Raw genomic sequence first — 16289 nt, 5'->3', positions numbered from 1 at the left:
AGAATTTAGTTGAAAGAGTTGAGTCACAGGCTTCAGTGTCTTAGTAAGGTCATAATCTTCCAAAACTCCCTTAGCCACAACAACTTCCAAAACTCCCTTAGCCACAACAATTGACAACATAGAGGAAATGAAGATTTTGGTATATGTAATGTTTCTGAAGCATTGAGTTACATGACATGCTAGTTGCAACACACTGAGCCTTCAAGTCAGTATGACCCCTAGATATTTTGATCAAAGCCAACACAAAGATGAGTTATTTACAATTCTGACTAAACAACAAACTTTTGATACTTTATAGAGTTTAATGATTGAAACTCCATAGCGGAATAAGCTGGTACAAACTCCCCCTAAATTAATCACCCTTAGTTACAAAACTTGTCATCTTTATGTACATCAAACAACATTAAAAGAAAATACTTAAACCCAATTATTTGGTAGAGAAAAATCATGAAAAGAAAACGAAGATTCCCCAAAAGTCTCCCTGACATGCCTTAGTTCTAATTCATCACTCTAACTTCGTATCTCATCTTCAACTTCTAGAGGCAATGACATCACCTGATTATCATTTGGTTGGCGTACCAACTGAACTTCAGGTGGCATTGATGGTAGCAAAGTCAGGGAAATAGTCCTCAGCCGATTAATCATACCACCATTTGGCACGGGGACAGAATGGTCCCAAAGGAACATGTGCATAAGAATGGAACCTTTGCATGTCGATGCAAAGACAATTTTTGACTCAGAGAGATGGTGTCAAAGCACCTGACTGCCCCCGTTGGAGAAATGATCCATGGAAGTACCTTTTGGTTAGATATTATTGATAAAACTAAAAGCTTGCACTCTTTCCTTGCTTCTTAGTGTAGATTGCTAAGCCTTGGTCTTGATGAAGGTGCATCCTCATCATCTTCAGCTACTGATGCTATGTGAATAAAACCCCTAAAGAGAGAATTATAATGTGAAGTTAAAAACAATTGAATTTAAATATATGGTTAGGAAAATTTTACGTAATTAAAGTAAATTATTCTCATTCTAACCAGTATGTTCTAAGTTTTAAGATTAAACAAACATTACAATTGAAAGAGTTGGCTTGGTCCTTGTGGAATCAAACTCAATGGAAGATGAATTAATATGAAAATTTGGTAGGAAGATAATTCTTTATAGTACAAAATAAAAAGTCAAGATATTATCTTTGTAGGTGAAATTTAGGTAAACTATAAAATGGTTTCACATGTTTAACCATCATATTTTGACACATAGTGATGCATAGATAACATCAATAGGAAGAATTACTTCCTATAAATAGGTAGCTATAAATTCATTTTTATGACAACCTCTTACTTGGATTCTCACCTTCTAAGGCATTTGATCTTCTCTCTCTTGTAGTATTTCATTTGTATCCTTTTGGAATGAAATAAATATTGGTGCAGTTGTTTTAGGGTGGACGTAGAGTCCTTCTTATTCGAACCACATTAACTATTATCGTTCATATTTTTTCTTTATTTTCACGTTTCCGCTAACAATTGGTATCAGAGCCAAGGTTCTGTCTGAGTATGCTCTGTGGTTGCAGTGCAATCTAAACTTTCACGTCAAAAAAGAATTACTTTGGTTTTATGTATTTCCAAATACATTGTAGTCTTCTAGATGATGGCGTTACTGAGAAAGGAATATTTAATCCATGCTATTGACGGAAAGTACCTCGATAAGACATCAGATTCCGACAAGGAGAAGATTGAAGGAGATGCATTGATTGTAATCTAACTATCCCTTGCACCTAACGTACTTTGTGAAATGAGTACAAGTACTAAAGAGACGACAAAACAACTATGAAAAATGCTGGAAGGGCTTTACCATAACCGGTCGGTGACAACAAGGATGTTGTTACAACGACGTTTTCACACATTTAAGATGGATTCAGGTACCTTGTTACAAGACTATCTAGATGTGTTCATGTAACACCTCGAATTAGGGAAAGACTAGAAAGGGGCAAAACGGGCAAATCAGAAGCCCATAACTGGACCATGGGGTCCTCCACCGAGCCCTAGACGGGCCGTGATGGGGACAATGGACCGTTTTGGTGCTTGTGAATATGTTCTAGAACTTTCTCAAAAAGGTTCCCCTCCCACGGACCCTTAGACGGCCCATGGTGAGCATCATGAACCGTTAGAGTAGTCATAAAGAGGGTTAAGGCAGCAGGGGTCCTCCCCTAGCTACTGGTCAAGGGCCACTAGCATCACAACGGCCCACAAAACCCCACACAGACCATGTAATCGTTAGTGAAGGGTTTTTATTAGACTTAGAGTTTAGGATCAACTTCAAACGATCATATTTTTACCACAAAATGAATTTGGTGACCAATGACCTAACAAATTAAAGGACTCTAAGTCCTCTTTCCAACGCCACCGAGTTTGCCTAATTCCAAGCTCAAAGTAAAAAGTTATGCTCGAAATAGTAAAACATGTTTGGCGATTCAGTTGTGGTGATGATGACGATCCGTTTTGGCCTTCATGATGCCAATTCGGCAATTTCCAGTCATGGACTCTTGGGTCTTTTCCCTCAATTGTTTTAACTCAATACTATGTCGTTTTTCCTTCTACCCAAAGATCAATATAATGGTTTTAAACCCCCCAAATCACCCAAACTCAATTCATTCTCTTAAATTTCCAAAATAAGATCAAGTTCTTCCTCTCCCAAATATTTCTCTCTCTAGAAACTTGAAGAAGAAGAAGGGTTCAATCTAGGGTTTCAAGGCAAGCATCTGTTTCCACCATTGAAGGCAAGCTTTTGGCATTGAAGAATAATAGTTTTCATGCATGGATTCCTTCCATTCATGGAGTTCCCAATTCTCCTAATTTCAAAGTTAGAAATCCCCAATTGAGTTACGATTTTCTTCAATTACCGTGGGTTCTGTTCAATGTTGATTTAAATGATTGGACTATGATCTCTTATGCATGAATTGATGAAATACTATGATATTTATTATGATTCCCCATGAACTCATATAAATCCCATGTTTTCCAAATATGATGATATGATGTGGGTTTTGGATTATGAAAGGAGATTATATGAAATGAAGAATGAATTGATAGAATTATATTATTTTATGATGAATTTATATGAGCTCAAATCTAACCCATAATTTCTAGATGATTATGTATGAAAGTGTGTTTGGAACCATGAAAGGTGAATTATTAAAGTTAGTATGTTCTTATGAGTATAATGTATATGTTTTAAGGATGCTTTGAGCGTGAAGTATCAATGTTGATGATTATTGTTGTGTTGTTGAAAGGATTTCTCATATACATATCTATGCAAGATTGTGAAAGGTTTTCTCACATAATAAGGGTTCCTAAGGTTGAAAGGCTATTCTCACCTAAAATGAACCAATGATTAAGGAATTATGTTAATGTTGAGGCAAGAGGCGATTACCCATGCTCTTTAATTAATGACAACAGGCGATTACCCATGTCAAGTGATGTAAGGACAAAAAGCGATTACCCATGTTCCTCCAAGGACAAGAGACGATTACCCATGTTCCTTTAAGGACATGAGGTGATTAACTATGTTCCTTTAAGAGCTAAGATAAATAGGATTAAGGACTATTCCGTGGAAGTTAAGCTTAGTACCGAGGGGACACCCAAGTCCCTTACCGATGTGCCCCCATAGGAATGTCTAGATAGACATTGTCTAGTGGATCCACAATAGCTAGAAGTTCATGGTCCTTCCTTGGCAAGTAGGACACCACTTTTCGGTATGGGGTAGACACTGGATTCCATGTTGATAGCTCGCATGGTCTTATATGTCGGTTAAGGCTTCTTCCCACAATAAGCAAAGTTATGATGAACCAAGGTTACTTCAAGGAAGTATCGTAAGTATGTTTAAAGATGATTTCCACTTGCATTGATCATGTTTTTTATGACTTATGGTTTCTAAACTCTCAAGATGAATGTTTTAGCTTGATCATTGCCTACTTATGAAAATGTCCCTTTTTAGCATGGTTTAAATGTTTTATGCATGGCTATCATACTTGGTACATTTTTTTGTACTAACGCATACTCTTGCCTACATTTCCCCAAATGTAGGGTCCGACTGTCAGGGTTCTCAGTTTTGTGGCTAGAGGTTGACTTTTGAGATTTTTGAGCTTGGTGAATCCTCATGCTTCTAGGACAAACTTTCATTGATTTCAGTCTTTTTCTTATTTTCAGTTTTGGGCATGATGTATGGGCTAGGCCAAATTTCACTCTATTGTATTAGATGGCTATTGAGACAAGTGTTTAGACTTCCATTTTGATTTTATAAAACTTTGGACTTGAAATGTTGTTTTATCTCTGATGTTCTATTTCTTATGTTACGAATGTTAAGTGGCTTGTATGGGGCCTTTCGGGGTCCTATAAGCCATGTTACATCTAGGGTGTACCCTTGGGTCATAACAAACTTGGTAATTAGAGCATAAGGTTTATAATGGTCCTAAGACGTCTCATAAGCCACGTCGAGTAGAGTCTTGTTCATAAGTGTGAAGCGCACCGCATTTATGAAGGCTACAAAATGATTAGGAAACTCCACTTCTTTCATTACTCTAAAGTCATGCGATAGAGTTTAACTGGATAAGGTCTCTCTCTTTTATCCTTTCCCGATTCTCTACAGGATATGTCTACTCATAGAGCTTATTCTAGAAGTAATGTGAGAGATAATTTAAATCAAGAAGCTCCTCTTAAAGCTCCTCAAGCTCCGGTTGACCCTTTGGCTGAGCAAGTGACTAATAAGGATTTTAGGGTTGTTTTCAAGTGTTGGCTCATGCTGTGACGGCTCAAGCTAATAGGAAGGTTGTGGTTCCCATGAACCCAAATATGTGTATGGCGGCATTTAGAGTGAGGGACTTTACTAGAATGAATCCTCTAGAGTTTTATGGTTTTAGGGTTGAGGAAGATCCTCAAGAGTTTATTGATGAGGTTTATAAGGTGTTGATGATCATAGGAGTGACATCGGTGGAAAAGGCAGGATTGGCCGCTTATCAACTTTAGGGAGTGTGGGAGAAGACATAAGGGTGACTGTCTATCCGGTTCTAATGCATGTTTTGGTTGTGGAAAAATAGATCATAAGATAAGGAGATAATCGTCGATGGGCTCAACCCTACCCTTCCTCCGGTCCTAGTGGTGGTCGGAAACAATATAGGTTCTATTATCTTCAAACTTGACAATATTATGAGAGTTCCCCAGATGCGGTGATTGGTAAGTTAAGGTCTTTTAGCTTGTGGTTATTCATTGCTTGATACTGAGTGTTTCGTTTGATATGGTAAGACCCCATGTATGGTGATTGTGTTTGGAGTAGTCCTTGAAATCCTTGTAGAAACTTCTTGAGTGTTTAATTGTATTAATGGTTTAGTGGTTGTTAGGACGTTGGTGTTATGTTTGGGTTGAGGGAGATGGATTTGAAAAGACTAGTGGGGATTTCTCCCAAGGGGGAGATAGTGTGCTTCATGATTGGTATGTGAGTAGAACTATGTTGGTTTTTGAACAGTTCCTTGTTATGGTTTGGTGGGTGAAAGTTCGAAGGCGGTGTGATGTCTTAGCATCCCTATCTCTTTCCTTCTATCTTCAAGTCTAGCTTGAGGTCTTACACCTCATGGTTCACTCTTTGGGACTCGTGTGTCTTAGTCATCCTCATGTTTCCTCATGAATGCATGCTCATGGAAAATTTGATGTTTCAAAAATATGATTTAGTTTTATTGATTTCTTCATGTTTATGTGCATTTGAGTATGATTTTTCATGCATACCTTATGAAAAGATGTTTTGAATATGCTTTAACTTGGAATTGAAATTTCCTCTTCTGATAGAGCATTTATGTGATTTTATTCATGTTGGGCTGCTAGGTCTTATTCCTATCCTCCTTATGATGTTTGGAGTATGTTTTAGCTTGGAGTCGAGGTTCCTTCTTGTTTATGTGCAGTTAGATGAAGTTGCATTAATGATTGGGTTGCTAGTTTCTCTCGTACTCTCTTCATGCTAGTTTGAGTTCCATTAGAGGACGAATGTTCCCAAGGGGAAGATAATGTAACACCTCGAATTTGGGAAAGACTAGAAAGGGGTCAAGCGGGCAAGTCACAAGCCCAAAATTGGACCATGGAGCCCTAGACGGGCCATGAAGGGGACAATGGACCGTTTTGGGGCTCGTGAATATTTTCCAAAACTTGCCCAAACAGGTTCCCCTCCCGCGGACCCTTAGACGGCCTGTGGTGAGCATCACAGACCGTTAGAGTGGTCGTGAAGAGGGTCAAGGCAGCAGGGGTCCTCCCCTAGCTACTAGTCAAGGGCCACAGGCATCACAACGGCACGTGATGCCTCATACGGACCGTGAAGGGTTTTCATTAGACTTAGAGTTTAGGGTCAACTTCAACCGATCATATCTTTTAGCACAAAATGAATTAGGTGGCCCATGACCTATAAAATTAAAAGTCTCTGAGTACTCTTTCCAATGCCGCCACGTTTGCCTAATTCAAAACTCAGAGTGTAAAGTTATGCCCGAAATAGTGAAGCAATGCCTGGAAGAATTTCATCACGACCCATTTGACAGGCCGTGGTGATGATGATGATCCGTTTTGGCCTTCATAATGCCAATTCGGCAGTTTCCATTCAAGGACTTTTGGGTCTTTTCCCCTAATTGTTTTAACTCAATACTATGTCATTTTTCCTTCTACCCAAAGCCATATATAATGATTTTAAACCCCCAAATCACCCAAACTTAATTCATTCACTTAAATTTCCAAAAGAAGATCAAGTTCTTCTTCTCCCAAATATTTCTCTCTCTAGAAAATTGAAGAAGAAGGGTTCAATCTAGGGTTTCAAGGCAAGCCTTCACTTCCACCATTGAAGGCAATCTTTTGGCATTGAGGTATGATAGTTTTCATTAATGAATTCCTTCCATTCATGGAGTTCCCAAATTCTCCTATTTTCAAAGTTAGAAATCCCCAATTGAGTTAGGGTTTTCTTCAATTACCATGGGTTATCTTCAATGTTGATTTAAATGATTGGATTATGATCTATTATGCATGAATTGATGAAATACTATGATTTTTATGATGATTCCCCATGAACCCATGTAAACCCCATGCTTTCCAATTATGATGATATGATGTGGGTTTTGGATTATGAAAGGAGATTCTATGAAATCAAGTATGAATTGATAAAATTATATTATTTTAGGATGAATTTATTGAGCCCATATCTAACCCATGATTTCTAGAAGTTGATATATGAAAATGGGTTTGGAACCATGAAAAGTGAAATATGAAAGTTAGCATGTTCTTATGAGAATTATGTATATGTTTTGAGGATGCTTTGAGAGTGAAGTATCAATAATAATGATTGTTGTTGTGTTGTTGAAAAGATTTCTCATATACACACCCTATGCATGATCGTGAAAGATTTTCTCACATAATAAGGGTTCCTAAGGTTGAAAGGCTATTCTCACCTAAAATGAACCAATGATTAAGGAATTATGTTAATATTGAGGCAAGAGGCGATTACCCGTGCTCTTTATTGAATGACAAAAGGTGATTACCCATGTCAATTGATGTAAGGACAAGAGGCGATTACCCATGTTCCTCTGAGAACAAGAGGCAATACCCATGTTCCTTTAAGGACAAGAGGCGAGATTACCCATGTTCCTTTAAGAGCTAATATGAATAGGATTAAGGACTATTCTGTGGAAGTTAAGCTTAGAACCGAGTGGACAAGTGGCGATTACCCAAGTCTCATACCTATGTGCCCCATAGTATTGTCTAGATAGACATTGGCTAGTGGATCCACAACAGCTAGAAGTTCATGGTCCTTCCTTGGCAAGTAGGACACCCCTTTTCGGTGTGGGGTAGACACCGGATTCCAGGTTGATAGCTCGCATGGTCTTATATGTTGTTTAAGGCTTCTTCCCACAAATAAGCAAAGTTATGATAAACCAAGGTTACTTCAAAGAAATATCGTAAGTATGTTCAAAGATGATGTTCACTTGCATTGATCATGTTTTTTATGACATATGGTTTCTAAACTCTCAAGATGCATGTTTTAGCTTGATCATTGCCTACTTATGAAAATGTCCCTTTTTAGCATGGTTTAAATGTTTTATGCATGGCTATCATACTTGTTACATTGTTTTGTACTAATGCATATTCTTGCCTACATTTCCCCAAATATAGGGTCCGACTGTCGGGGTTCTTGATTTCGTGGATATGGGTTGACTTTCAAGATTTCCGATCTTGGTGAGTTCTCATGCTTCGAGGACGGACTTTCATTGATTTCAGTCTTTCCCTTATCTTCAGTTTTGGACATAATGTATGGGCTAGTCCCAATTTCATTCTATTGTATTAGATGGATATTGAGACAAGTGTTTAGACTTTCAGTTTGCTTTTATAAAACTTTGGACTTGAAATATTGTTTTATATCTTATGTTCTATTTCTTATGTTATGAATATTAAGTGGCTTGTTTGGGTCCTTTCGAGGTCCTATACACCATGTTACATCTAGGGTGTACCCATGGGTCATTACAGTTCAATATACTTGTGATGGACTTACAAACTGATGGAGTTAAAAAGGATGCGGAGACTCTTGCATGTGCTTTGCTATTTTCATTGACTTCAAAATATCATGATATTGAGAATTCAATTATGTATAGCAAGGAGCCTATCACTCTTGAGCAAGTGCGGCAAACACTTAACTCTTGTGATGTGCAGAGTCATTTTGAAGGAGACAAAGGTGAAGAAGCTAGTGGGCTTTTTGTAAGAGGTCGTACTAGCCAACAGGGAAGGAGCAAATCAAAGTACAGATCAAAAGTCTCATGTGAACAAGAAGAATGCGGAGTGTTGGGGCTGTCACAAGAACGAGCACTTTGAACGAGATTGCCCTATGTTTCCAAAGAAAAGGCGAGTGCATCCATTGTTGATCAAGTAGATGATTATGTACTAACAACATCATGCAATCGTGGAGTCTATGATAACAAATGGGCCTTAGACTCTGTTTGTACTCTACATATGACATTCCGAAGAGATTGGTTCAGCAGCTATGAAACAAGTGGAGGAACTGTATTAATGGGAAATAATGCAACTTGTAAAATAGTTGGCATTGGTTCAGTTCGTGTTCGCTACCATGATGGAATCGTGAGGACTATTATAGAAGTTTGTCATGTTCCTGTAGACACGTAATTTTTTACCGAACTTATGTCTTACACCATTTTTAGAGCTTAAATATTTTATAAAAATTTAAATTAAATATTTTAACTTTTACCTTATTTTATTAGCTTTATTTTAAAGAATGTGAAAACAACAAAAACATAATCACATTTTTTGATAAGTTTTATTTTTTCAATTGTTTAAAAAAGAAATGAAAATTTATAAAAGATTATATGTTTTCTTTTAATTTAGTTTAATAAATAAGCAATATTTTTTAATTACAATTTACTATTAGTTGCTTAATGTTTTATTAAAATATTTAAATAATATTATATTATATATTATATTGTATATATTAATTATTAAAAAATAATAATAATTTAAATAAACCCACTACCCACATACATCTCCCATCACTCCCTCACAATACCCACCTCACCCCTTCACTACTCCACTCACCACACCCTACACCCACAAACAACACACGTCTGCACACACCTATATACTAAAGCACATTGACTACAATACACACATTCAGAACACAACACACACTTACTACTACACTACTACATATACTACCTACGACCAAAAAGAAAACAAAAAAAACAAAAAACACACACACCACGGCAGCAAGAAAAAAAACCCAAAATCTGCACACTACCAAAAAACATACTACAAACTAACATATATGCACACACGCACAACACAAAAATACGATCAGAGACCAAAATATTTTCTTCAAACACACACACAAAACGTACAGAAAATGAAGAAAAAAAAAGAAAAATCAAGGACAACCAACATATATGCACAGATGCACACTACCAAAAAATCCACAACACATAGCAAACCTTTTCTTTCTCAGCAACACACAGATACGAGAAAAAGAAAAATTAGCAACCAAAAACGCCCCTAATTTATATTTTTTTCACTCACAAACAAAAGTGAGGTCGAGGTTCACTTTCGTGGTTTCGATTCGTGATTCCTTATTAGGATTGTTTCCTTTTCATGAATTGAATTTTCGCAAGAGGTACCGTTTAATTTTATTGTATATTTTGATTTTTATGATTTATATAACACTTGATCCCAATGTTATGAAGTTTGCTCAAAATTTAGGTGTGTTTAATTTTGACACAATAATATTGAAATATTTCCTATTTATTCTATTGTACATTATTTTTCATTTTGTACCATATGTTGTTATCAATTAAGTACCTCTTGTGTCCAATCAAAAACAACTAAATGTCTAAAAGAATTATTCTAATAGTTTGTTTAGTCAACTTTATCTAATATTAAAAATGTTTATTTTAGAAAAATTAAGAGATGAAGAGTTACAAATTTTTATTTTATTTTAATGTCTTCTGTTATAACTTGCAAGTATACTTAAAATGTAAATGCATCTATTTCAAATTTAAATATGAAAACAACTTTTTTTATTTGTTTAAGATTTTAGACTTATATTATTTAAATAGTATTCATAAATATAAATAGTATAAAATAATTTAGTCACTAATAATACGCTTAAGCTTTCCAGCAATAGGTAAGCATTATGACGGATTTATGACTCATTAAAAATATTTGTTTCGATTAAGCATGTGGTTACACATCTTTTTCTTGAGACATTAAAATAAACTCAAGGATGCGGTGACGCACCTTGTCCAAAAAATAATTATATTTCATTAACTTAAAATAACACTTTTAAATAAAGTTACTAAGTGTGATGCAAAGAAGACAATTATGTCTCTAAACGTCAAGACCAAATACAAGTTCAACAATAAAAATATGAGCGAAATTGTAGCATATAAAATATATCCAAAATAATTGAAAAGTAAGTAGAAGTCAATAAAGTGACCGTGTTAGAACCACGGGACTTGAGGGATGCCTAATACCTTCCCCTCTGTCAACAGAATTCCTAATCCGAATTTCTAGTTCGCAGACCAAAATAAAGAGTCATTTCCTTTTGGTTAGGGATTTAAAAAAAGGTGACTTGGAACACCATAACTCAATTCCAAGTGGCGACTCTGAAAAATAAAAAAAATAATCCCTAATCAATACCGTCACTTAAATTTGAAAAAACCCTTATTGTCATGCGCGAAAAGGGGTGTGACATCTCCTGATCTGAAAAAGAATTTGATCTCTCTTGGTACTTTGGATAAACAAGGCTACAAGTACATGAGTGAAAGAGGAATTATGAAAGTGACTAAAGGGTCTTTAGTCATGCTGAAGGCCAAGCTGGGGGATGACCTCTACACACTTGCGGGAACCACCATTATTGGCTCTGTAAATGCATCTACAGTGCAGTTATCTAATGACGACAAGGAAAAATTATGGCACATGAGACTAGGTTATATGAGCGCACGAGGACTGGAGATGTTGAGAAACCATAACTTTTTGAATGGTGAAAAGATTAGCACACTTGAATTTTGTGAGCACTGCGTCTTAGGAAAGCAAAAAAAGGTCAGCTTCATCAATGGCAAGCACACTAACGGGAGAGGTGCTAGACTACATCCATTCATATTTATGGGGTCTCTCAAAGCTTCCATCGAAAGGAAAAAGAGGTATCTTCTCACATTCATCGATGATTTTTCACGAAAGGTTTGGGTGCGTTTCTTGAAGAAAAAAGGTGATTCTTTTGAAGCATATAAACGCAAGGGCTTGGAGAAAGGAGAAACGAGAAAGAAGGAGAAAAGGAAAGATTTGTCAAGAACATTCAAGTTCGATTGTGGATTTCATCAAGGATTCAATCCTATGAGGTATGTGAGATCACATAGCGTTGGGTTAGTACATCCACGCGCCAAACATGTTTAATTTAGCGTATTTTCGTCCTAAAAAGATTGATAATTTGATGATCTTGAGTTGTATTCTTGAATAAGTTTTGTTCTGGAATTATGGATGAGATTGAGGAGTTCTTGAGAGTTTAATGTTGATTATTAGAGTTGCTTTGAGTTAGATTCTTGTGTATATGTTTTAGGTACCTGAATCTAAAGAGATATTGATCAAAAGAATCGAAATTAATCGAATTAAGGTTAGAAAACGAGAAAAGTTTGTCCGATTTGCCTGGGAAAGGGCTGGCGCTACGCGCCCCCGTAGCGCCAAAGGGGCTGGGGGGGGTGCACCTGCAGTGCACCCGAATGAGCCCCAGTAAGTTTAGGCTGGCGCAGTGCGCAAGGGACGCGTCCGGATCATCATTTTCCACCAATTTTTCGTCGTTTAGCCCGTTTAAGTCCTTCTAAAGTGTACTAACACTTCCTATTGATTCTAACTTCTCTAAATGAATTCTAAACATCTAGAAATCCTCCAGAAACATGAATCATAACCTTGAATCCATAAATTCAAATTCAAGGAAAGTTAAGAGCTAAGTCTAGGAAGTTCTTAAAGTCCTTTCAATAAGTCTTTTGCAAATGCTTTTAACTTTGTTCTAAGACTTAAAGTTCAAGTTGAGTAAAGAGTAAAGAGTAAATAATAAAGATTGAAGTTCATTTCTTCAAAGAAGTATATGGGGACTATGTATTCCCAAAAGAGTTTAAAATGTTTTCACATTTAGATAAGAACGGAAACTGAGATTTCCAAAGAGCCTTTGAGTTAGTTTTCAGAAAAGAGTTAATGCTTTCACAATTAAGCAAGAGAGGAAACTTTGATTATTAAGATAGACTTTGAGCTATGTTTGAGAAATTAATTTAAATCACAGAAAAAAGTATATTTTTAAAAATAAGAGTTAGTATCATATTTTGGGAGTAGTATTGAGCACCGATATGGGGGAGAGTTCAGACAACTCACAGCCCCCATAAACCATGTAGCCGTCATGGGTAGAAAAGGGTTATACTTTTTAGATGATTCCTTTAGTGCTTTTAAGCATAGACTAGTGGATCCACTTAGTAGCTCAGGTTCTATACCCTCGGCAAGGTATATGACGACCCTAGCAGCGTGAGGCAAAACATTGTATTATCACAATAGCTCTTACGTGATGGTTGTTGGTTAGAGAAACTCCCACAGAAGAAATTGTATTCTTATATACACAGTTTATTGTATTTTTACATACCTTTCAGAGTTATATGTATCTTTGTATACACAAATAGTTGACATTATGTTTTAAATAGTTTTTCTTTATATTGCACTTGTTTTAAACTACTTTATCTTGAAATGAGTTCAGTTATGTTGAGTTGAGTTGAGCCAGGTAAGTTCTTCAGTTCCTTTCAAGCTTATGTCTTGTTTTAGAATTCCCCTCGCATACTCGTACATTCAATGTACTGATACCTTTTGGCCTGCATCTTCTTATGATGCAGACACAGGTAACCAGAATCAGCATCCAATGCATCATTGATTCTAGTTGAGCACTCAGGGTCAGTTGGTGAGCCTTCTTACTTTTCGGAGGATCCCTTTAGTTATGTTTTGTTTTATTGCTTGCTTATTTCAGTTATTAGGATAATCGGGGGTCTTGTCCTGACATCCCTCAGAGTCTAGAGGCTTCGTAGACAGAGTTAGTTGATGTTAGTTCATGAGTCTTTACTTTTCTTTTTCTGTTAAGTTGAGACTTGAGTTGCCACTTTGGCAGTTAATGTTATTTATTACATTCTCAGTTATTTATTGAGTAGATCAGTGTACTATTTTTAAAAGTATTTATCTTGAGTAAAGTCTTCCGCTGAGTAAGAAAGTCAGGCCAAGTGTTCGCTTGGGGCCAATAATGGTTCTCGAGTGCCAGTCCCGCCCAGGGTGTAGGCTCGGGGTGTGACAAACTTGGTATCAGAGAACAAAGTTCAAGAGTCCTAGGGAGACTATGAAGCCACATCTGTAGAGTCCTAGATATCGGTGTGAAGCGCGCCACATCTATAATTAGGAGGCTGCAACATTTAGGAAATTCATTCGCTTCTTTCATACTCATTTTGTGCGTTATATTTTTATCTCTAAAAAGTTTCTTTCTAACTCGTGCTTGTGCTTAACCGATTGTGAGTTTGACTATTAAGAGATTGCTTTCATGGGGAGTTTCTTTCCCCGTGAGCTAAGAGAAGTAAAGAGATGGTTGCCGACATGAGGAGCAGGATGAGATTATTTGTTATTGGGTTGCCTCGTCCATCAAAGAACGAAAGTAAGGTAACCATGCTAATACGTGACATGGGCATAGCAAGGCTGATGATCCATCTACAACAAGTTGAGGAGGACAAGATGGGGGATAAGGAAGAGTTTAAGAACAAGAGAGTTATGACATCAAGGGATGTATCTGGGCAGCAAAAGAGTAATGCGAACCAGTCTTCTTTCCAACACAAGCAGAAGGGACCTGCTCCATCATTTGCTAGTGCACATGCACAAGGGACCAAATGTGAGTACAATAGTCAGAATTTCAGGGCAAGACCTGCTTATTCTCACAGTAGTATGGCACAAGGGGGTAGTATGCCTCCTACATATGCTAAGTGTGGTAGGAACCACTCAGGTACTTGTCGTGAGGGCTCCACTGGTTGCTTCAAGTGTGGCCAGAACGGTCATTTCATGCGAGAATGTCCAAAGAACAAGAAGGATAACGGTAATGGGGGCAATAGAGCCCAGTCTTCTTCAATTGCTCCACCAGACAGAGCTACACCTAGAGGGGCTACTTTTGGTATTGGTGGAGGATCAAACCGCCTATATGCTATCACAAGTCGCCACGAGCAAGAGGATTCGCCAGTTGTCGTTACTGGTATGATCCAAGTCTTTAACTTTAATGTATATACTTTGCTAAATCCAGGAGCGAGTTTATCCTTTGTAACTCCGTATGTTGCGATGAATTTTAATGTTTTTTCCTGAGAAACCTTGTGAACCCTTCAATGTTGCTACACCTATTAGTGAGTCTATTCTAGCAGAGAGAGTCTATCGTGATTGTCATGTTTCCATCAATCACAAGAGTACCATGGCTGATTTAGTTGACATGGTAGATTTTGATGTCATTCTTGGTATGGATTGGCTTGATGCCTGTTATGCCTCAGTTGATTGTAGAACTCGAGTTGTCAAGTTCTAGTTTCCAAATAAGTCAGTCTTAGAGTGGAAAAGTAGTTCAACAATTCCTAAGGTTCGTTTCATTTCGTACCTTAAGGCAAGGAAGTTAGTTTCTAAGGGGTGTGTCTATCACTTAGTCTTAGTTAATGACTCTAGTGTTGAGATACCTCATATTCAGTCAGTTTCAATAATAAAAGAGTTTCCAGAAGTCTTTCCAGATGATCTTCTCGGAGTCCCTCCTCAGAGAGAGATAGACTTTGGTATAGACCTTCTTCCAAATACTCATCCTATATCTATTCCTCCATACAGAATGGCATCAACAGTGTTAAAAGAGTTGAAATATCTCCTAGATAAGGGTTTTATACGACCAAGTATCTCACCTTGGGGCGCTTCGGTCTTATTTGTGAGAAAGAATGATGGTTCCACATGTTTATCTAAGATAGATCTCAAATCTGGCTACCATCAGTTAAGATTAAGGGAATGTAACATTCCAAAGACAACCCGTTATGGTCATTATGAGTTTCTAGTCATGTCCTTTGGTCTGACCAATGCGCCTGCAACATCCATGGACCTTATGAATAGGGTATACAAACCTTATTTAGATATGTTTGTTATCATCTTCATTGATGACATACTAATCTATTCAAGGAATGAAGAAGATCATGTTAGTCATCTCAGAATAGTTCTCCAAACCCTAAGAAATAGAGAGTTGTATGCCAAGTTCTCTAAGTGTGAGTTTTGGCTTGAGTCTGTGGCATTCTTAGGCCATATTGTGTCTGGAGAGGGAATTAAAGTTGATACTCATAAAATTGAGGTAGTGCAGAATTGGCCTAGACCCACATCTCCAACTGATATTTGGAAAGAATATAAAATCTGGAAAATTTTATTAGTATGTTAAGTTGGATTTTTGGTCAACTTCAAATGACCATAATTTCTATCTCAGGATGATTTAGGTGTGTTTCTAGATATCATAGGAAAGATCTTGGAATAATCTTTCTAACACCGCCAAGTTTGGGCAATTCCGAGTTCGTATGAGTGAGATATGACCATTTGAAGTTAGGTTGTTCAAATAAGAAAAGTCCAATCCGGATTTTTAAAGGGTAGTTTGGTCATTTCCTTACCCAATTAATTTAATTCGTTTTAGTGATTTAATTAAGGGTCAAAATTGAGTTT

The 16289-nt window shown here is 37.0% G+C and overlaps 1 protein-coding gene across 1 annotated transcript in view; it reads right to left on the bottom strand.

Moving 5' to 3' along the window:
• Positions 1–632: 632 nt before the first annotated feature.
• The window catches only part of LOC125837916 (uncharacterized), a 41908-nt gene continuing 26251 nt past the window's right edge, over positions 633–16289 (bottom strand). Inside the window, exon 6 of the mRNA XM_049516993.1 lies at positions 633–797. Within this exon, the coding sequence (XP_049372950.1) occupies positions 642–797 (156 nt within the window). The 3' untranslated portion in view covers positions 633–641. The remainder of the gene's footprint in view (positions 798–16289) is intronic.

The sequence above is a fragment of the Solanum verrucosum genome, unplaced genomic scaffold (assembly GCF_900185275.1).
Source record: "Solanum verrucosum unplaced genomic scaffold, falcon-dt-bn FXZP01000262.1, whole genome shotgun sequence".
Classification (NCBI taxonomy): domain Eukaryota; kingdom Viridiplantae; phylum Streptophyta; class Magnoliopsida; order Solanales; family Solanaceae; genus Solanum; species Solanum verrucosum.
This window is presented reverse-complemented; position numbering and strand designations above follow the sequence as displayed.